This window comes from Ochlerotatus camptorhynchus, unplaced genomic scaffold, assembly GCF_037179485.1.
Source record: "Ochlerotatus camptorhynchus isolate MF236.1 unplaced genomic scaffold, CSIRO-AGI_Acam_v1.1 ptg000238l, whole genome shotgun sequence".
In the NCBI taxonomy this organism is placed as follows: Eukaryota; Metazoa; Arthropoda; class Insecta; order Diptera; family Culicidae; genus Ochlerotatus; species Ochlerotatus camptorhynchus.
Genome location: NW_027040728.1, coordinates 218,732 through 241,828, shown reverse-complemented (window position 1 = coordinate 241,828; position 23,097 = coordinate 218,732). Strand labels below are relative to the sequence as shown.

The 23,097-nt window shown below is 37.2% G+C and overlaps 2 protein-coding genes across 4 annotated transcripts in view; both read right to left on the bottom strand.

Moving 5' to 3' along the window:
• The window catches only part of tau (microtubule-associated protein tau), an 85,204-nt gene that overhangs the window by 22,339 nt on the left and 39,768 nt on the right, over nt 1-23,097 (bottom strand). For all 3 annotated transcript variants that reach the window (XR_010517787.1, XM_065225822.1, XM_065225821.1), the window contains exon 2: nt 4,116-4,159. Coding sequence is in view for 2 of the 3 variants with exons in the window: in XM_065225822.1 (XP_065081894.1) it covers nt 4,116-4,159 (44 nt within the window). In the remaining variant the exon portion in view is untranslated. The remainder of the gene's footprint in view (nt 1-4,115; nt 4,160-23,097) is intronic.
• LOC135704391 (histone-lysine N-methyltransferase 2D-like) lies at nt 4,245-6,012 on the bottom strand. The gene is made up of 2 exons (XM_065225829.1): nt 5,974-6,012; nt 4,245-5,876 (listed from the first exon to the last, which is right to left on the bottom strand). The coding sequence occupies exons 1-2, from the start codon at nt 6,010-6,012 to the stop codon at nt 4,245-4,247; spliced, it is 1,671 nt and encodes a 556-aa protein (XP_065081901.1).

Sequence of the window (23,097 nt, the reverse complement as noted above, 5' to 3'; positions counted from 1 at the left end):
TTCAGCTTGCGGTCATATGTTCGATCCACGCTCTTTCGCTCCCTGAAACGTTTGAGCACATCATACACGGTTGATTTGGCGATTTTCAACGTTTTTGCGATTTTTATTACGGACCACGTTGGATTATCAACGTGGGTGTGCAGAATTTTTGCTCTCCGCTCGGCTTCCATCTGAAATAATTTTTGACTCACTGCACGAAACACCGTGAAATTTATACCACAGAAAGTGGGCGCCTAGGTTAACAAACCGCTGTAAAAGAATTCTTGCAGCGGTCACTTTCCGTGCCGCTGCAACACAATAAGTGATTCCGGATTCTAACTAGACAGAACTTTACGTGCAAATGTAAGCTGGAAAGACTGCACTAAGGCTACGCAAAACTAACGTCTTTCTAGAATACAATTTTTCGGCGCATCTTAGTATACTTAAAGATCTTCTTAATAATCGATTAGTAATAATGAGCGAAGACTACATGAAAGAAAGCTACACCTAAATATACTGTATAAAGTAGTTGAAACTAACAACCGTTAAAAACCAGCTTTATCTGTACTGTGTACCAGACCATTGTGGAATCGAAGGAAACGAAAAAAACTGATTTACTCGCTGGACAGAAAGGTTCTGGTCCTATGAATTGGTCACTTGAGCCTTAAGTGTCCAATTCATAGGACCAGAACCTTTCTGTGGGGTATCTCAATGTTTAATACAAATGAAAAATCAAAAAATCGGAAGACAATAGGATACAGTCAAACTGGACTGCTACAAGTACTTCAAGGCAATCCAAATTTGAATTCTCGCTAAATATATTGGGTTGGATATAATTTAAAAAATTAATCGAAGTCAAACAGATATATGTCGGCTTTGTGACTGCGATTCAGAGACCTCTCACATTTGCTCTGTGACTGTAAGGCACTATTCTTACGTAGAAGACAATATTTCAACAAGGGTATATTAAGTGCTTTTGAACTTTAGTTAGAAAATCCCAAACTGGTGGTTGAATTCATTCTAAGAATCATTCCAGATTGTGGTACTCCTCATTACCAGGCATCAACGGAAGTTACCCTAATGGTAACTTGTCGTCCTGAACAAATGCGATAGTAAAGAGGGGTATACCACAATATATCAGCTTAATGGTCGCAGTGGTTCAATCCTAACAAAACAAAACAACCCTGGTCACGACCTTTTGATTGAGAAACGCTGGTATAGAGAGATTTAAAAAATTTCTCACTTCAACAATTGAGGTGAAACCAGAGTTAGTTTATCGCGCATTTAGATAAAAAAAAATATATCTGTATGTCGCTTATTAATTATTTCCGACGCAACTGGTAGCATTGCAAAAGACCGGTCCAAAGTACCAACAATAACAACAACAACATTCTCAAAATCATGATTTCTGTAAAAGTCGGAAATAGGTTAGGAAGTCGGAAGTCAGAAATCAGGCTTCCAAGCTTTTATTTAGTGCTGGCGACAAAATATGGCATAATTTAGTACAATTATCAGTCTAGGGTAATGCAAACGGTGCATTGCCCAGCGTTTCGGCCAAGAGAGCAGATCGACTCAGAACTGACAACAGTAGAAAGATAGAAGGATAAACTGAAAGGCAGCCGAACAATTTTCTCTACCTAGGGAGAACCAGATTGAATGCGTAAAATCCGAATGCTAACGATTTAAATAGCCGAGTCAGATAGTTTTTGGCTCACTGCAGTTGCCACAGCAGTTTTATGTTATTTGCATGACGCTTATGATTATGTGTTACAGTATAACAGTGTTCTCGATATTAATAGCAATTTAAATATGTCAATGTATGTTTAAAGCTAGAAAATAAAAAGTGATTCATTCTGTAAAATTTTCCTTCAGCTCACTCAGCAGAATGCAATCGTAAAAGGCTCAGCATGGAAAAATAATAAGAGAGGAATCATCCGCACTACTACACTCAGAATCATTAATGTTCGCTCAGCTGTCTGTTTTGCTCAATTTTGCGTTCATCTAAGAAAATATAAACAATGCGAATACGAACGAAATCAGTGTGGCTCGCACAAGCTCTTGTTCGTTTCTGATGTTATATGCGTGTGACTGAGTAGTAAATGTAAAATGAAACGATTTTTCCCATGCTTGCAAACTATACGACACTACACTAAACAACGGTTATTTGACAAATTGAATACTGTTTTACCCTTAAAAATCGTCACAATAAACGGCCGAAACGTCGGGCAATGCATAACTGACCGTTTGGATTACCCTACTGTGTTACTGACTAATAGCGAATATGCATTGTATACGAGTACCCCGAATACAACGTATAGTTGCCTAACTTTACATTTCAAATGCTATGCAATATGCTATGCGCAAGACGAGTCATACGTTGTATTCGGGGTACTCTTATACAACATATATTCGTTATAAGTCAGGTAACAAGTAGACTGAGAAAGCCATAAAAATAAATCTCCCACATACCAGTCGAACAATTAAATAAATGAATTTAGTACTATTTCTGTTAAGCCGAATGCATACTTCATTCATTTTCGTCAATCATTAGGTACCAGTCCGACTGTAGCTAACACCGTGGGATGATTTAAGAGAAAAGGAAAGGATTTTTATATATTGTTTAAAGTAATACAATTCATAATTTCAGATAGTTACGCCGTGGATACACTTGTATGACAAACTATGAGCATAAGCATAATTTGTATAATAAATTATGAACACATCCATGGTCACACTTGTATATTTTGTGTATAGTTGTTGTATAGTGCTAATAATTATTATACAAATAATGCTCATACTCATAGTAGGTCATACAAGTGTTTCCTCGGCATTAGTTACAAAACGTTCATTATAAACTTCTACATTATTATATACAATGTATTGAAATTTTTTAATCATTTCATTTTAGTATCTTGATTTATCCAGGTTTAGTTTCAAATTTCCCGCTGAAATTTCTTCGGATTTTTTTTATGATTTTTGTTATCAACTTGTTAAAGAAATTTCCCCGATTTATTCTGGCTTCCTTCAAGAATTTCTTCTAACTACCTCAAGAAGTTTCATCAGATTTCATTTGAAAGATTCTTCAGGCATCCCCAGAAAATTTTTCAACTTCCTCCGAAAATATCTTCCGGCTTCGCCTGGAAGATTTTTTTTCGGACTTCTCGTGAAATCTTCCGACGTTTTTTCACGCTTTTCCCGTAATTTTCCCCTTAAACTTTTACCAATCTTTCTACGGAACTTACATTACTGAAAATTTCCATTGGAATATTCTTCTGACTCCCGTGGAAGTTTATTTTGACTCCTCTGGAAAATTCCTGCAACTTCTCTTGGTTTTTTTTTCCAGTCTTGCTCCAGCAGTTTATTCTCACTGACACCAGAAGTTTGTAACGATTTGTTCTGGAAGCTTACTCAGACTTCCCCAGAAGTCCTGCTGAATTGCCCAGGAAGCGTCGGCCGGCTTTCTCTAGAAGTTTCTTCCGACTTGCCATGAAAGTTCTTCAGATATCCCCCGTAAATTTCTTCCAACTTTTTTACTCCCGACAGATTCTGTCAGCTTGCTGCGGAAGTCTCTTCCAACTTTCCCAGTATGTTTTTTTTCTAACTTCTTTGGAAGTTCTTTCCAACCTCTTCAAAAAAGTTTGCATGAGCTGCCACTGGGAATCATCTTAATTTATTAATAGTTCTACCGAGCAAACCTCCCGGGAATAGTTTCCTGATATTTTTTATTTGTCCACCTATCCAGAATGTAATTTTAATTTTATTCCAAGGAAATCGAGCTAACTTCCCAAGAAAAAGCCCTCCCCCTAATACAAAAATCGTAGTTGCGCCACTGCACTGTAGTGTAGGGGATGATTTGTGTATGTATGACCCCAAATATTCAATCCAATGCAACTCTATTACCTTCTAAAACTTATGTTTAATAATAGAGTTTTTTTTTTTTTTTTTTTTTTTCATTATAGTCACTTTAACACTCTTGGGTCATTCGTGACTTGTCCGGGGGTGAGATTTGAACTCGTGACTTTGGCGTGAGAGGTATGGATGTTAACCACTACGCCGGGGTCGCCCCCCTAATAATAGAGTAAAAATGCATTATTATAATCATTTTAAGCTTGCACTAGATCAGTACTATAACTCACCTTTTCTTGAGTAGATTCATCCACACCGCTATCGTTGTCGCCCTCTGCGGAAAAGAAAATTTAAAAGGATAGTGTTATTACAAGACGAGAAACGATTTCCAATGCACAAGAGGAGAACAGCAATATTATTTATAAAATCTTATGATTATTAAATTTCATCTTACTATTATCTGCAGAAGAATGGTCTTGATCCACGGAGAGATTACTCCTAAAAGGGCTATGACCACGCGTTTCCGCGTCGAGCTTTTTAAGAAAGTTTGGTGGAACAGGGGTCTTCCGCATTGGTTCCGAGTTTTGACCACCGTTTGTTTCATCCGGTAAAACAAAGGTAACTCGATCAGCACTTGGCGTCGTTGGTGATATTTGTCTTGATTTCCCCATTGCAGCGGGGGGTTGCGAACGGGCTGGTCCTAATTCTATCGGTTTACTTGGTCGGCTTATATTGTCTGTCGAGGGAGCACGACTTGTTGGGTTCGATTGATCAGCGTGTCCCACTTTGCTAGGTTCTGGTGTTCTGTCCCTATCGAATGACCCCGAACTGTCCACCGATTTTTCGGTTGAAATCATGTGCTTCTCCTTATACACTATTTCTGTAGATTGTAGCGTTTGTGGTGATTGTGCAGTTCTCAAAGTATCGGTTGTTTTGACATAATTTCCAAGCCCTGACGGTGGTCTTGATGATATAGACATTTGGCTATCTGATCTGTTGAATGGTGCAGATGTAGATGATTTTAACGTTGGACTCAGTTGACCTTCTGGAGTTCTTAATGATGCCAGTGGGGTAATTTTTCCGATAACGACGTCTTCATCATCATCTGTGGATAGGTAACTACTCCTGGGACTATCAACTTTTCCTAGACTTAAGTCTGACTGCATACGACTTAATGTTTCCGGTGATTCTCTTTCAGACCCAGAATGATCACCAAGGTTACTCATTTGTACTGGGGATCTAAATGGCATCGAAGGAGGCCTGTTATTGATAATCTGTTGTGGAATGGGTGCTGGCCGATTCTGTTGTGAGCCAAGACTGGACAGTGGAGGTTGTGGTTGGCCAACATTTGGTGGCCTTACTAGAGGAGCTCCTGGTCTGATTGGTTGATTGAGTCCAGCTGTTGAGTTTTGCGGTGAAAAAGAAGGTCTTACATTCTGAGGCATCAAATTTGGGCCTCTCACTTGCTGAGGTGTTGTAGGTCGCATATTTTGAGCCATAGGTGGTCTTTGCATGCCTGGTTGTTGTAGTTGCTGCTGTTGAGGAATTGGCATTGGAGGCCTTATATTCGGAGAACTTTGATACTGGATCGAAGCACCAGGAGGACCGGGAGGCCGATTAATGGGTGGCGCTCCTGGTCGGTGCATAGGTGGACCCATTGGGCGCATATTTTGAGGTGACATTGAAGGATTTGGTGGCCTTTGCGGTCCAGGTCCATTTTGACTCATTATTTGCCTTGCTCCAGGTTGGTAATATACAGGCGCCTGGTATGAAGGGAATGCGTTGGGTTTAAATGCTGTGAATTGTCCCGGCCCCGGTTGCAATGGAGGTTTCTTTGGGAGATCAAGAACCTGTGGCGCTATTATTGGTTTGGCGTAGAGCTGACGGATGAGCGGTGGAGGTTGCAAAGGTGGTTGAGGAGGCGGCTTTGGAGGCGGAACAATAGTTGACTGAGAAGGTGATGGTCCAGATGCACTTTCCCCAAAAATGGGTTTTGGTGTTATAGGAGCTGGATTCTGTATGTACAAACAAACGATTAGTGGGAATAAAATCTTTTAATGAATGTATAAATTGATTGTCATTTGTGAATGGATAGTGTGTCACTTACTGCAAGATTAAAATGGAATAAAAAACATTTTTGGAAATTACAATGGGTGAACGCAGAAATGCAGGAATGAAATTTCGCATTGTCTTATTTTAAAAGGTCATCAAACATTATTTCTTCTATACATATATTGGATTTCCTCCATTTGTTTAAGGATACTTTTTCCGATCCGATCGATGCAAAAATAATTTATTTAGTATGAAAATATTTGAACGCAAATAAATACAGTCCCTTTCCGTTTTTGGCAACATATAATGCTTAAAGAGTGATCTCGTCCTACCACAAATAGAATGAAGCGTAAGAAGAATTTTCTAGAACGTAAAGAAGATAAAAATCATGTGTTGCCAAAACCGGGAAGGCACTGCATTTGGGTACTAAAACTGCTAACTGTTAAATCATACTTCGGGAAATTATTATGTTTTCCAATATTAATAATTTCAGATTGGATCAAATTTATGTACGGTTGTGCATTAAACGATTGGATATCACCCAGTGCTAATATTTTATTGATTTAAGTTTGTAATATTATGTTCATCAACATAAAGTAAGATTTAGCGGTAAAACCGTTGATCCTGATAATAATACAGCAATAGCCTTGGCATCTCTTAGCCTCACTTTTTACCTGTGCATTAACTTTCAAAACCAGATTTAATGAAATATACATACTCGAGTCGGTTGAAAAATAAAATAAATCTTCTAGTTTACTCGATATCTTCAATGGATAGATAGCAATATTTTGATAAATCTTTATGTTTTGAGAGTTCGTGCACAGGTAGATTAGGGTTAAGAAGCGTGGTATCAAAGGTACTCCTGTACAAAAATCCGTTTCAATCTGAGATTATTAACTTTTCAAAAAATAATGATGTGCGATTGTATGATTTAACAGTTAGCGCATTATCTACCCACCTCTGATGATTTTATAGCTCGGATTCATATTCCTCCTAGCACGAGTTCAAGTTCGTTTGATGTAGGCTGTGTCCAAATGGCATTTGCAACAGCCTTCAAAACGCGCAACATTGAATAATCTAGTGTATTAAGATTGCGACTGGACGATAACCGCGCATACCGTACCTCTGACAATCTACAGAATTGTGAAAAACCACGCAAATAGGTTATCAAGTTTCTCGTATTCATTCAAACTTTGATCGATTCGAAATCACAATTCGTAAAAAAAAAATATCGATGAGACTTTACGACTCAAGCCCAAAAAATGTTCACCCAATAGCACGCGAACACACTGGCGCTTGTGTAGGTAAAATTATATATGCTACCCGATCCTTACTGGATTCCAACATCCAGCGAAAGTGTCATTTGAAGGTTTATACCGCATGCTTACCATTTTTTACGCACAATTTGTTTCATTCAATGAGGGAAAATCAAAACGAATAGACCATTGTCTGCTTCAGTTTTCTTTTGGAAGTGGGCCTTTGTGAGTGTGTTTGTATCCGAGTTCTGATGCAGAATACTTGAACTGTGCCAGTAATGTTGTGAAGGTTATGTCTTTATTGTTAGTCCTGCCTGTGGGAAGACACATTTTTATTGAGCCGAAAAAGTTGTTCTACAACAGTATAAACAAATTAGCGTGAAGCAATTTAGTGTAATTCTGTAATACACTATTTATATACATCTTGAAAACGCTTGGCTGACATTATGTACATTTGAAAGTAGTCCCGTTCATGTACAACTAGTCGATACGAACACACCTCAATGGTGTTTTATGTTCCTCTACTAATTATAGGCAGAATACAATACTGATATGTGTGTCAGCTAAGCCCATTCGTTTGTTACGCCTTACATTGCTAATGGGACGGTTCATTATACGCAAATCCTAAGTTTTAATGCTGTGAGTGTTCTCCAAATACTACCTAATTGTTATACACAGCAAAAAATTTTTTTTTTTTATATGACATCAAAAGGAAGGCACTTCAATTGTGTCAATGGTGTAATAATATTTGCCAAAAAAGGACAAAACTATCATTAATACAGTGCATGAACTGACATTACGCTGCTTTTACTGCATTTGTTTATTTGTGTAGCCATAAAAATTACATAAGATTTTCGACATGACTGAAGTGCATCCTCTTGGATGTAACATTAAAATTTAATTTTTGCTGTGTATTTATGATTTTTAATTTGCTAAAAGTTCAAATCTTGACGATTTGTAGCAAGATTATTGAACAATCCATTTCTACAATAGTAAAGTTTTATAGTAGTATAAGAGAAAAACTGCATCATAATTATGTGGACAATGAAGTTGTTAATATTTAGTACAAGTTTAGGTAAAATCTAACTAATTGAAAAAAATATGCATCAAAAATTTTTTTTAGATAATAAACATAAGACACTAGTTGGAAAAGTGGATAAACGATAAGAACCTTAAGGTGGATAACGGGTGTCACTCACATTTGAAATAAGTTCCGAAAGGCTCATACTATTTACTGTTTACTGTTTAAAATACTCAAAAACTGTGTAAGGTCTGCGGTTTATGATTTCTTTTTATATCAATACAATAAACCATGTCCCGTCAATCGTTCGTTCGCCTGTCGAGATCCAGCGCTTTTCCCAACCATTGCAATGCTTCTCCCACGTTCATTCACCGATACAATAGTGACGGATATTAAACGAAAATTCCTCCCATGCACCTTGTCCCTAGTCCTCGTCCACCCTGTTTAAACATTGTAGACCTTAACCACGATCGAGTAAGCCACGAGTATTCGGCCCCCGCTCTACTATCTTTAGTCACAATTGATCTTGTTAATATGAAACGAATAACGCAAAGCTAACGCACTTGAGCCTTGAGAAATAAACAGATAAGCAAAAAAAAACAAGAAACCTGAGAAGGAGAAAGGAGGTATTTAAAGTTCTCTAAATCAGAGCTGGTAAATATCACGGCCGTCATGTGACGATGAGAGAACAGATCCTCTCACTGTCATGAGACGAAACTACCTATCATTAGCTTTCTTGTCATTTTTCAATTTCAATTTAATTCTTATGTGGTTTTGACAACAACATTTCTAACTGATTTAGATGAATTTAAGCAAACAACCGTATGTATTCGGTAGAGTGAATACATTATTAAGATTTCCTCGGTACAAGTAACTTTAATAGCATTAAATGAGCTAATAATTACGATGATCACCACACTGTTACGTTCTGTCATGACAAAAAATTCGATAAGATTTTGAAGAAAATCTCAATCATCGTTTTCTCATCCAATGACAGTCACAGAAGTATCTCTGTAAATATCGCGTAAGATCTTTCATTGAAAATGAAATTTGCCAGCCCTGCTCTAAATCATTTTTATTCATTGGTTTTATTACGTCCCTACTGGGACTTGACGCCGGCCCTCCACTTAGTGTATGCACTACCACAGTTGTTGAACGAGAGCTTTCTAAGCCTTTATCATGTTTGCATTATAATAATTGTGTGACAAGTACAAACATACTCCATGCACATGGGGATCGAGATATTTTCAACCTAAAAATTCCTAGACCGGATCGGAAATCGAACCCAGCCGCCTCCAGCATGGGTATTGCTTTATAGCTACGCGTTAATTTAATCTAGCATTTATCTTCCTATGAGTGGCGAAAACATTAGAAATTGAAATAAAGAAGTTCTAAAAACGATGGTTTGTAGAATACATCAAAATATAACCATCTATCTACTCACTAAGATACATCGGAATAACAAAAAAACATTTAAAGCCGCTTATTCATACTCATTTTCCATTCATTGATCTATATACGCTTAAGAAATTATGAAAATTAAATTTAATAACAAATAATCAGGCATAACTTCAAAGGGGTGAACGGCGCCGGTGGTGTAGTGGTAAGCGTGATTGCCTCTCACCCCAGTAGGCCTGGGTTCAATCCCAGTAGGCGCCGTCGTGATGTTCTGAGGCATAACATCTCTGATCACACCTTCCTTCGGATGGGAAGTAAAGCCGTTAGTCCCCGGTTCATGATTTGATGGGTCGATAGGTAGGGTCCAGGTGTGGGAGCTGCCTTCCTGGCACGTCGGTAGCATTGGTGTTCAGCACGGAAAACAAGATTGACGGAAAAAAAAACAAACCAAAGGAAAAAAAAAAAAAAAAACTTCAAAGGGCCGATGTCCACTATTTCAATCTGTCGCGGTAGTGATTTTCATCGAAAATGGATGTCTTCAACGCAACGCGGTTCGACCTTTTAAACCGGTCAATTTCTCGGGGTTTGGTTGTATGGTTCTTCATACTAACCACCTTGGGATGATAAATCGATTCACGGAACGCGAGAGGTATTCAGCAGTTATGTTACATGCCCCTTTTTGGTATTTCAATTGAAAATCCCACGAAACTACATATACGGATTCGTACAATAAATCAGGACATCGACTTTTTGTCTAGAATGTCAAGATCGAAATTCCAGGTGTATTAGTAGATCCCGGATAACTTTGGCATTACACCTCGCATGTTTTTTTAGTGTATCTCAAAATTTGAGCGTACTCCTAAATGGGCAATTTTTTGAAAGACAGTGAGTAGATAGATTTTTGGAATCTTGGCTAGTGATTGAACAACTATTTATTGATTTATCAGTATAGCTTTGACTTTATTGGCAGAGTGTGTATGAAGTTTGAGTAATTCCAGTGAAACGGTCAACTTTTTTCATAGTAGGCGGATTTTAGTAAAATTAGCGGCATTTTAAAGATCTTTATTATGACTACAGATAAGCAAAATTTCAATATGTTTGGCTTATTGTATTTAAAGAAAATTTGTTTTTTTAGGATATTTATTTTTTTCCAAAATAGCTCCAACTTCTTACACACTCATCCAAATAAGCCCAATACTATACCGATAACTGATAAATGGTTGATGAACCAGCAGCCAAATATTTAGAAATCTAACTTTTCAAGTTGTGCTCGTACAGCTGTTTTTCTGCAATGTACGGACAGCTGTACGCTCAATTTTGAGATACACTGTATGTAGCTCCGTATGTAGTCACGTACGAGCCAAATGAAAAAAATTAGTTCATTATACATCAGTGAATAGGCGTTTATTGATATGCACCAGTGCTTGAATATCAAACCCAAAATTGTTATCAGTAGAAATCCTCAAAAGCAAAATAATCAATTTCATTTTGGGCAAAATGATTATTTTGAATATTGTCGACCAAAGAGTCTAAAACGACGATATTATGATCAATTCAGCATGAGGCAATAATTTTCCAACGATATGTGAGTAAAAACCTAAACCTTATTAAATAATTTTGCAATTCATCCTCAAAATCATCCGCATCAATCAAAAAAACGAAAGAGAAAGTCGACGAAGAGAATCGATCAATGATACTTAGGACCTAATGCAATGTTCAGCTAGAAATGTCGACTTCAATGTTTAGAGGTTGTCTTGATCAAAAGAATGCTGATATGCCAAAATTTAAATTCATGCAGGTAGTTGGTCTACCTGTTAAGGTTGGCTTCATTTTCAGCTAAGTTTAGTGTAGAAGAAATAATGTTTATCAGCACTGATGAGATTATGAACATGCGATCAAAAGTGTTACAATTTTTAAAAAAAGCGCACAATTTTCTCCATGCACCATAAAAAAAAAAAAAAAAAAAAAAATAATGACTAGAACATCTACCCTATATGTATTTATATTGTATTGTACATATTCTTCTGACAGTGGTGTAGGCATACAGCGTTTCAGGTGTAATATTAGTCTATGCATCTAATTGAGGCAAAATCGATTAGAATTTAAGAGGATCCGAATTTTTGTTATTTAAAACAGGTATAAACAACATACCAAATCTAAATTTATTCTTCATATATCCGGGTACTTAGCGAATTCAGTCCCGGACAATTTTAAAAGTTAATTATAAATGCCTACTATGCTCAAGATAGCAGCGGAATTTTATGAAGGTCCAATATTATCGACCATTACACATTTATTATGCAGTATGTAATATTTCATAAAAAAAATACTATTTTCAGACCTAAAAACCGTCCGACCTTCCGTACCCTACGGTAATAAAAATATGAGCGATATTTATCTAATCGTAGATTTTAGCTGAAGGTCCATAAACCCATATTATACTATTTCTCGAACACTTTTATAAATTCATTCAATGTTCAAGGATTTTATGCTATCTGTTGCCTTTGTTTACCGTAAGCTTTTAACCTGTTACATCCACGTTATTATGCTGATAATTATAATATCAGTGTTAACATATTGATTCAGAACGGGTGTAAATTCTTAAAATCACCCTTCTGCTTTCTTCAGCATACCATTCGATTGCAATCTTTGTTTTCTAGGACATTTGACAGCAAGTAGCTATAGCACCGTTGGCTAACCCTTTCATGGCCTTGACCATATGCCAACATTATAATTTTATTACATGTTATACAGGTATCGATTTCCAAGTAGATTGAATCAAATTTTAATTTATTTACGATACATATTATGACAAAATACAATTTAATATCATATTTTTTTGTTTAACAAATACTATTATCGAAAAATTTAACAATTATACAATACTGATCGATTTAACAATCCGATAAACCCCTAGCTTAGTTCTCTCCTTGAGTAACTTTTTATACTATTAAATGAAACGGAAAAACTGTGAGCAACGGAATGTCGTACATTCTTAACAAATGGATTTGCTGTAAACTCGCAATATCAACCAATGTCCAAATTTAATGCAAATTGTTATATCAAACAACAGTGGTAAATTGGAGCTCCAACAATCTTTATTGTTTTTAGATCAACATCACACTGAGGATATTAAACGAAAATATTTAGGCAACACAAAAGAAGTTGGGTTTGCAAGGGTTAAGATACTAGCGTGTATCCCCTGAACAGCAGTTGGTATGAGCTGCGAGTCACCCGATTGTCGGTGAACGTGGGCCACTCCCCCATCCATATTACATTACATGTTTCGCAGGCGGTTGTGTTGCCATCGTTCGTTAATGAGAAAACATTGGGAAAGGAGCGGAAAAATCAATACCGAAAGTGTGTAAATAATGGAGGGGAGAAATCTGGAACAGTAATATCGTGACAATAACCATGTGCTAGTTCGATTGCCAAGTCGCCGGCAATCGAAATATTCATGCCATTGTAGCTTTGTAATGTTAGTTTACAGTATTTTCCTACCGTGTGACCATGATTCATAATTGATAAGTTTAATATCTTACGCATATGGTTTTAAAACCAACATTAATGCAAAATATGTGCTACCTAAACTATAATCATGATACTGAAAAATTATTCAGGTTTGATCTTCAACACCGTACGTTGAATTCATTCTCTCTCAACCTCAATCACTCTAGCCACCAATACTAACTGAGGTATGCTTAGCCTGATTTAAGGTAGGTTTTTTAATACCAGAGTCAACAAACGTATAATCAGGCATAAAAATAAAAGAAAGAGCAATTTCCACTGCTTGGCTTACCACGGTATGCCGGTTCACCCGATCAGTCTAATTATGAAATCAAACAAAATCGAAAGGAAATGAAGGGAACCCACCGTTTTCTGGTGGAAGGGTGACCATTCGATAACATAATCAATACGTTAACCTTGTATGGTGGTCAATACTCATTTCCCTGCTTACGTATTTTCCGGAGTAATAATTAGCAGAGAAATAAAATAATAGAAATAAGTTCAAATATCCAAACAAACTGAGTCAGATTTAACATATGCACTTACAGTTTCAATGTCAGCCCCCAAGCTCGTTCTAGTCTAGGTAGATAAGCCAAATCACAATGCCTTAAAATAGGACAAAGCTTATCACGGAATATCCAACTTTTTCTTTGTAAAACGCATTAATTTTTAACTCAACTTGTAGATAAGAAGAATGCACACATCCTTTTAAAACCCGGCATTGTTATTACGCTAAGTCTGCTGACGGGTTAACGTGTGCATTAGGGTGTTTCATTTTGAAAAAAGTGATGAATTTTTGATAGGCCACCCTCCAGTTCGATTCATAGCCCCAAAATATGAACCTGTGCAAAAAATGGTAAAGATTGATGAATGTTTAGAGGTCGCGCCAATGATTTGGATTTTGTATGGAGATTTTGGTGAATTAGTATGGGAAATTATTGATTTTCGTTTACATTGCTCTAACTTTGGTTGTAGTTGTCCAAACGTTGAAAAAAAAAAAATATGTGGTTGTCATGACAATGATCAACAAGCCTGTTGTTGTTGCGATGAAATTGGCGTTGTTGCCTTGTACATATTCATCTGTCAATTTACCCTATTTTGCCATTTTTTCACATTTTTATAATTCTTGATACGCTGCAAAACTGAGCGTAGCAACTGTAGGCTTTTTGTTTATTGCCATAGCAATAACATACTAAATTTTTTCGACATTTGGACAAGTAGAAGCAAAGTTATAGCGATATAAGCGATTTTTTAAATTCTTCCATAGTAATTCCCATACAAATTTCAAATCATTGGCGCGACCTCTAAACCTTCATCAATCTTTACCAATTTTTGCACAGGTTCATATTTTGGGGCTATGAATCGAACTGGAGGGTGGCCCATCAGAAATTCATCACTTTTTTCAGAATGAAGCACCCTAGTGTGCATATAAGTATATATGTTGGATTGTTTTTAAATTCTTTTTTTATAAGCAATCAATTACAGGTTGGACTCGATTATCCGGAAAGTCGATTATCCGGAATTTTAGACTCGATTATCCGGAGTGTTTTTTTTTTTCATTTTTTTGCAGAAATTTGAATTATAATATACAATATGATTATTTTAACAATACTGGACGTAGCTAGGAGGAGGAGGGGATGAAAGAGGGGTTGTTTATCCAATTCGATAATTCAAATGAATATATTTATTTTATATTCATTCATAATATGAATACAGTGATGACCCGATTTTGTCTACCCCCGATTTTGTCTACCCCTGATTTTGGCAGCCTGTAAGATTCAATTAGTTTCGTTTGAGGTGAACTGTTTACTACACTAGTTGATGGTATTTTACTGATTGCTGGACTTACTAGTGACATTCTTCGAGAATTATATTCGGAATATGGACTCTGAGCACCACAGGGTGACCCTCTGGAAGATCCGGAACAACCGTGAAAGTTGTCAATTCATGAAATTGGTCTTAAAGTTTCGTGTTTTTTTTTTTTCAAAATCCCTAGTTGATGTGTTGTAAGAATAAATTTCAAGTTGTGACAGGAGTATGGCAAGTGAGGGCCTCAAGGTTTTCTTCCTTAACGCAAAGCTTACCGCCGCGATTATTTTTTTTTCCTATGATTCTTAAAAAAATATGTCAAAAAATGACATATTTTTTTTTCTTTTTAATCATTTAAAAAAAAATGATGAAAAATAAAATCGTTAGGTCTGTTTTTCACGTATTTTACACCAAAAATGCCTGCAGGAAATGGATGCATCGGAAGAAATGCTTGGTGGAGGCGAAAGATAACTCTGTGCAAAGGCGTCAAAAACAGATAGAAGAAGAACTCTGCAGATAAATTACCAGAACTCCAAATCTGACCGACCACCTGTTAGAGCTGGTGTTCTTCAAGGTAGCATTCTGGGTTGCTTTTCTGCTAAAGGAAGAAGTCTTCGTGCTATTTGTAGAACATCGATTCTCAACATGGGGTTCGCGAACTCCCACTCAGCAAAAAGCACATGAAAAGAAGCTATGTTGAGCGAGCTTGACGTGGGATGGGAATCGTTGCGGTTCGATACTGTCGAAGATTATTTGCATATTTTTTCTTCTTTTTTTTAATGGTAGATTTTGTCCCAACACTTCCAAAATCCATCATATTTTTTCCCACCTATAGGGTAGAGCGTCGTAGTCGCCCATTTCCGTTTTATTGAGCAGAAAAGATCAATAATATCAATAATTTCACTGTGCACAAACGTTTGTTCCGATGCGTTAATTCATAAGCTACAACACAAAGACTATTAGAGCGCATTGTATGAATATGTTCACTCATTCATTCACTCACACAAAAGAAGCGCTCATAGCGAATCAATTGTTTCTGCCTTCATCCGTAGGACGAAGGAAATATACTGGTCAGTAACTGTAAAGCAATGCAGCGGGCAAAAATCACCGTTGGAGAGCACGCCATTGTTTCGAAGCGCGTGCTAGAATATCTGGGTGTGTTAATCGACGACCGGCTGAGCTTTAACAGCCACATCGAATATGCGTGCGAGAAGGCGGCGAAGGCCCTCAACGCAATAGCCATAATCATGCCGAAAAATTCTGGTTCAAGCAGCAGCAAGAGGCGTCTTCTGGCTAGTGTGTCTTCATCGATACTAAGGTTCGGAGGTCCAGCCTGGATTGAAGCACTGAAAACGAAGCAGAACCAAATTAAATTGAGAAGTACGTTCCGGCCCATGGCCATGCGAGACGTGAGTGCGTACAGAACCATTTCGGCGGAGGCAGTATGCGTTATCGCCGGTATGATCCCAATCGGCATCACCTTGGTGGAGGACTACGAGTGCTATATGAGGAGAGAAACCAGAGGAGTACGAAAAATGGTGAGAACGGTGTCAATGGCTAAGTGGCAGCGGATAACGGTAGATGGACACACAGGCTAATACCGATTCTTTCGACCTGGGTGAACAGGAAGCATGGGAAAGTCAGCTTCAACTTGACGCAGTTCCTGGTCTGGTCATGGCTGCTTCAGGAAGTACCTGCATCGATTCGGACACAAAAGTCACCCTTCTGTCCGGAGTGTGAGAGTAGATGCTCACCCTTAGCGCGGAGTATGTCATCGAAGAAATGTGTCAAGAGGAGGGCACCTTTCACGCCGTCAGCAGAGCAGTAACGTATATCATGTCAGCGCTGCAGCGAAAATGCCGAGAAAACCAGCTAGAAAGTAGTAATGTACTCACACAAGTGCGAAGTGAAATCCGAAGCCGGGATAACTCTGCTTCAGAGTAGGATGAATCCCCCACCGGGGTTAGTGCAGTAGAACGCGACGCTGGGAGCTAAATGGCTCACATATTGGAGAGACGATCAGCGAAGTGGAAGCGCCAGTTAGCTGAGGTAAAGTGAAGCGCGTAATGCACAGCCCTTTCCGAAGTAATACGACAAGTGGTTCCGGAGGAAAAGGGCAAGGCGTCCAAGGAGGTTTAAGTGCGGTAAGAACCCCACAAACCATGTCACCGGTCGTCAAGCATGATGGCTTTTTGAAGGTTTCCTCCTTTTTTCCTTGATTTGTTTTCCGTCCATCTTATTTTCCGTTCTGAGCACCAATGCTACCGGGGCCAGGGAGGCAGCTCCCACACATAGACCCTACCTATCGACCCATCAACTCATGAACCGGCGACCAACGGCTTTACTTGCCTTCGGAAGGAAGACGTGATCAGAGATGTAATGCCTCATAATATCCCGGCGGCGCCGACTGGGATTGAACCCAGGCCTGCTGGAGTGATAGGTAATCACGTTTACCACTACATCACCGGCACCGCTAAGGTTTCTTCCTTGTCAAAAAAAAAACACACACACACACACACACACACTCAATACGCCTGAACGATGACTGTCGTACCGCCTCCAGCATAGTTTTTCCACAGACAAACAGACGTAACTCTTCATTGTGTATCTTCGTTCACGCATTTAACGGTTGATTTGAATATTATCAGTTCCGCGAACTACTCGCCGCAGCGCTGGCATCGGATCACTTTGACGTTTCTATACATTCTATAGAACTTTTATGCAATATTGTTTGCGAGTTAGCGAGCAAGCTTGTTTTCCGCGAGAAGCCTGAAAGATGTCGCTACTGAGGTCCTATGTTTTGAGATACTATGTTTTCAGGAAAAACTTTTTCAAAGTGTTACGTCTGTTTGTCTGTGGTTTTTCTATACACAGGAAAAAAAGAGTTCCCATAGTTCACGATGTATATTTGAGAAAATTTTGTTCTGGATAGCTGGCCGTGATTTTTAGTTCACGGTCCGTTCCCGTTTTCGGGAACGGATTTTTTTCCAAGTATAGGGGAAATGGATGTAATGTCGGCCTAAATCCTCCTAATTTGGGCCCATACATAAATTCAGCAATCGACTAAATTTTCAAAGGCGACCAAAAATATCCATTAGTACCGTTTCAATGACGCATTCAACTAGATAAAATTGATAAATAGCAGATTTTTAGCGATGGGCCTCTTAAATCCATAGGCCAACATTAGAGCCATTTCCTCTAGCTTCGCCTTTACCGACTGAGCGTTGGTGGTAAAGGACATTAAATCGAACATGTTTTCCAAAGACACCATTGCTCTAATTTAATAAACTGGAACAAATTATCTCTAATTTCCAAAGGTGTGTAAGTCCTACTACGTGATTTGTTCTGGGTGATTTACGCCGCCCAGCATTTATCTTGAGTGTAAACGATATCCTGTTTTGTACAGGTTCGTGCAACTAATTCTACTACAACTGTCAGCAAGGCATCGCATTAGTGTCAGCAATCAATTTTCAACTCAATTCACATTTTTCTTGGTCAAACATTGCAGTCAATTCAGGATTTTCACATAAATGTATGTCAATAGGTTCGGTTCTTACACCATCGGGGAAGAAGCTTTCTCTAGGGAAGCAGTGTGATGACCTGGTTCGATTGTTTACTTTTATACCTATGTGTACCTGTATATACGGTTTTGTTTGATCAATTGAACAAACATAAAATTTATGCGAAACAGAAGTCATATTTTTATGTGTGACTATAAATGCTTACTGGTATCTTTTGCACAATTTGGCTCAGCCAAGGTTTTTATGGGTTCGACACACAAAAAAAACCTCGTCAGCAAGGGTATACGTCGACAGACACTGTCATAGGACTAATGTATTAATACAGGGGGATCTCAATCCAGGATTCGCACGGCACCTACATGCCACTGCATGCAAATGCGCACCACATAGGTCTGGAAATTCCGCAAGGATTGGGGTAACTCAAATATACAATACAATAATAATAACAACCATAACACTATCGCAGAAGAAAGATTACAACAGCGAAACCACAGCGCAATGTCTGTCGTCACGTGAGCCGTGTCTAATGCTTTTCATCGCCGTTGTCGCCGTCGCACGGAAAGTCGAGCGCAAACTTTTCACTGCAGGAGGGGTTACAGGCAACACTTTAGCGATGGTGTGAACAAGAACTTTTTGGTTGCTATTTGCACTTCATGCAGTTAAAATGTTGCTCACACGATTTTCACTGTTTTTATTTGTTTCCGTTTTTCTTATATAAAGTAACTCGAACTTTCACAATAATGCCAAAATAATGATACAAAACTAAACGCAAATGCAGAAAATCTTTGTGCTTTTTAAAAAGTCAACTTCAATCAGTCTAAAGAATTTCTTAAAAATGATATGTTACACAAAAAATATCACATCAACCATAAATCGGTCATTAAGCACGACTAGCTTGCAAAACCGGATCATAATTAAGGGGTTATCCACTTACACTCCAGATCAGAAGTTTGGAGTCACACTTTAAAAAACATGTAAATCTCTGCCATTTTAAGACCGATTTACAATATCCATAGGTCATATTTGAAAGGTATTGATGAAAATTATTTTCATAAGCAACTGGTTTAATACTGGTTATTATATACTAAAACGTCTCATAAAGTTACAACATTTTAAAAAAATCAATGAAAGAATAATGAAATCAAAAGATGATATAATCACATGTTTTACTTGTAAGTAACAAGAAGAGGTTGCAAAGTATGTATTTGATACATCAAACCTGTCAATTTTGTCATTATCCAAAGTGTAATATTGCCACAGATGGCGGTAGTTAAATCTAATTTAGAAGCCTAACATTACATTTTGTTTTTAATTATTTTTACATAGATATTAATATTTATTCCCACTGCACATTTCGTAATCATTAGTTTTTGAAAAACATTGCTTTTAATCTAAAAAACAACACATTCCCGAACATTTCCTTTTATTGTTACTACCATTCTTCCGTGAGCTCAGTACTGCCCATAAAAGCATATCAGAACCATATGAAAAAAACAGCAAGCCGAGAGAAACGCTGTTGATAATTTATTTTTTCGTAGACTCTTGTGGATGGGACAATACAGTTTTGGTATTTTTCGCGATATTATCTGAACAAAACATGCTTTTAGTACACAGTGTAATTTACAATCGATTCTAATCATTAGCATTCACAATCGATTCTAATGGATAACTCATTTCTGACAAAAATTCATATGGGCAGGGTATGTAGGTAGTATCCTAGAGTGCTGAGCATGATTGAGATAAATACAAACGAATATGTGACAGCATGTGACAGTGATGGATATCACAAACTCGGTGCTTTACCCCTGGGCAGTATTGTGAACTACTAGCACCTCTGCCAGGAAAATAATATCAATGAGTAAAGGCGTTGCCCTATTCCAGAAAACATTATCTGCAATGAGTATTTTCAACCTTGAGTGAGTATTTCCAATTTATTCTGCCACTAAAACATTTGTATTTTCGCAGAAACGTACATGTTGCCTACTATACTTGCAAGCTTCATTAGTGTCGAAAGTCACTGAAAATGATGTTAGGCACTGATGATGCCTGCAAGTAGTAGAAAAGATGCGCATTAGGATGGGTTGATTTTGTATGGCAGTCCACATCTCCCTACTACGATTTTGTCACCCCTCCGCGCATTAGACTTTTGTCTTTCAATCATTTTACATAACTGTAATTCCAAATCTTCTAGCGAATTCGTTTATTATCGGGGTTCGAACCAGTTCGAAACCGAACTTTTTGTCAGTGCGAACCTCAACCTGAACTGGGTTTTAAAAACAAACGAGCAAACTGACGTTTGTCAGAAAACAAGTAGATCCAATCTTGATACCCGATCCAGGTTGGAACTGAATAATAAACGAATTCGATATTACTCATTCATCTTCAAGATGGATGTTTAAGATATACTTTGGTGCAATAAGACCACTGAAAAAGCGCATGAGTTTCGTAGAACATTAGAAAAAAAAGGTTACTTTCAAAATCGGGTCACTACTTTATTTATTTGCTTATCAAAAATTCACACTTTGCTCAAAATTGTCCATTTTTTAAATTTAGACTAGGAAAACTACACAGAACAACTTTGTCAAAGACCGAAAACCAATCCAAACCCTTACTTTATGGCAAGTGTGCACTCCATGCACACCTAAAAGCTCATTTAAAATATTATACCGCCAGTCGGGCTGACGTTGGAGTTGGGGAGTGACATTGGTCCAAAAATTAATAATGTTGATTGTTACAAATATCTTGAAAATGCAGAAAATAACTAAAATTTAACGTGATGTAAAGCTGACATGTTTCTTCAACTCCTGGAGTAAAGCGTAAATAGCATTAACGAATTGTTTTGTTTAAATAGTGTTGTAAAGTTAAGTGTCATAAATACTAAAAAAAAACTTTCCTCTAAAAGCCTACTCAAATAGCCCAATGTCACCCCCCATAAGGGTTAACACTTATTTATAAATACATGTTGTGTAGAAAAGCCTAAGTTTTCAAAAAAAAATATAAAAACGTTTTACGCCCATTGTCTACAAACCATGAAAACCTTAAAAAACAAATACAATCAAAGTTCTGCTACACAAAACTTCAATTCATATATTTTTTCTGAAAAGTATTTTTAAAACAGCAAAAGGGTTTATCTTCCATTTAATTCCACTTAATTTATTTTGGTATCCATGACAGATACGTATTTCGACTACAATGAACTAAAGAACTTATCAAAATCTAACCCCCTTAAGTACTCATCCCCTAGGTAAAAAAGTCAAGATCATAGGTATAAAAATGAAACTACAATGTGTTGAATCGGAACCTACCTAACTAATAAAAACCAAAGATTTAAGTGAGCTAAAGGAGAAGGGGGTTAGATTTTGATAAGTTCTTTAGTGGGAATGACACTGATGAAGACTGTACATTGTAGTCGAAAGTCGAAATACGTATCTGTCATGGATACTAAAATAAATTAAGTGGAATTAAATGGAAGATAAACCCTTTTGCTGTTTTATTTAGCATTCCGCTAACAACCCAATTTCATTACTTCATTATGATGGCTACCAAGCCTTTTGGGATTTTCCTTATTAGAGAGTTGTATAGATTTTTTCTCCTTTAGCTCACTTAAATCTTTGGTTTTTATTAGTTAGGTAGGTTCCGATTCAACACATTGTAGTTTCATTTTTATACCTATGATCTTGACTTTTTTACCTAGGGGATGAGTACTTAAGGGGGTTAGATTTTGATAAGTTCTTTAGTGGGAATGACACTTATGAAGACTGCACATTGTAGTCGAAATACGTATCTGTCATACCAAAATAAATTAAGTGGAATTAAATGGAAGATAAACCCTTTTGCTGTTTTATTTAGCATTCCGCTAACAACCCAATTTCATTACTTCACAAGTATTTTTAATAACCTTTCATTTGATATTTTGATCATTCAAATCGGTTCAATGGTTCAAAAGTTATGATTTTTTTTTAAATGTCATTTTTGGAAAAAAAATAGAATAAAATCGATTTTTTGGACCACCCGTACATGGAAATGGTCACCCTAATGAGAAAATAAAAAAAAAATACGGGTCTAATATTTTTCGATAAGGAACAAAACTACCAATTGTAACGAAATTCTGAGAACCACTATATCGTTTTGCTATGGAATGGCTGTATAGAGAGATATATATATAAGGAATGCGTGATCAGAGATTTTATGCCTCATAAAATCCCGATGTCGCCGACTGGTATTGAACCCAGGCCTTTTTAGGTGAGAGGCAATCACGCTTACCACTACACCACTGGTGCCGCTATAAATATATTTGTTGACATGGTGCTTAATAATGTTTCATATTACAAAATAGTAATTTCAACCCATCGTGGTCATAATCATGAGAGACATGATAATTAGAACAAACTTGTATTCAGAACCACACTCTAAAAAACTCATATCTATTTCACAACTCTAAGACTGACATATGAAATTGTCAATTCTGGTCCGAGATCTGCACTAATCTCAACATTTGAAGTAAATCTAAAAGTAACTACGACCAGCAACACTGCCAAGCGTACTAAGTATAAACTTTTAATTGCAATTAATTGTAATGTTTTTATACAACTTTGTGAAATCCTGTTTGGAGTGTAGTGTTACAAAGTTCAAAACATATCGATCGATCCAAAACTTATGTTTGACCTGCGAATTATGTGTTGTTTTTTCATTCAACATTGGTGACCCG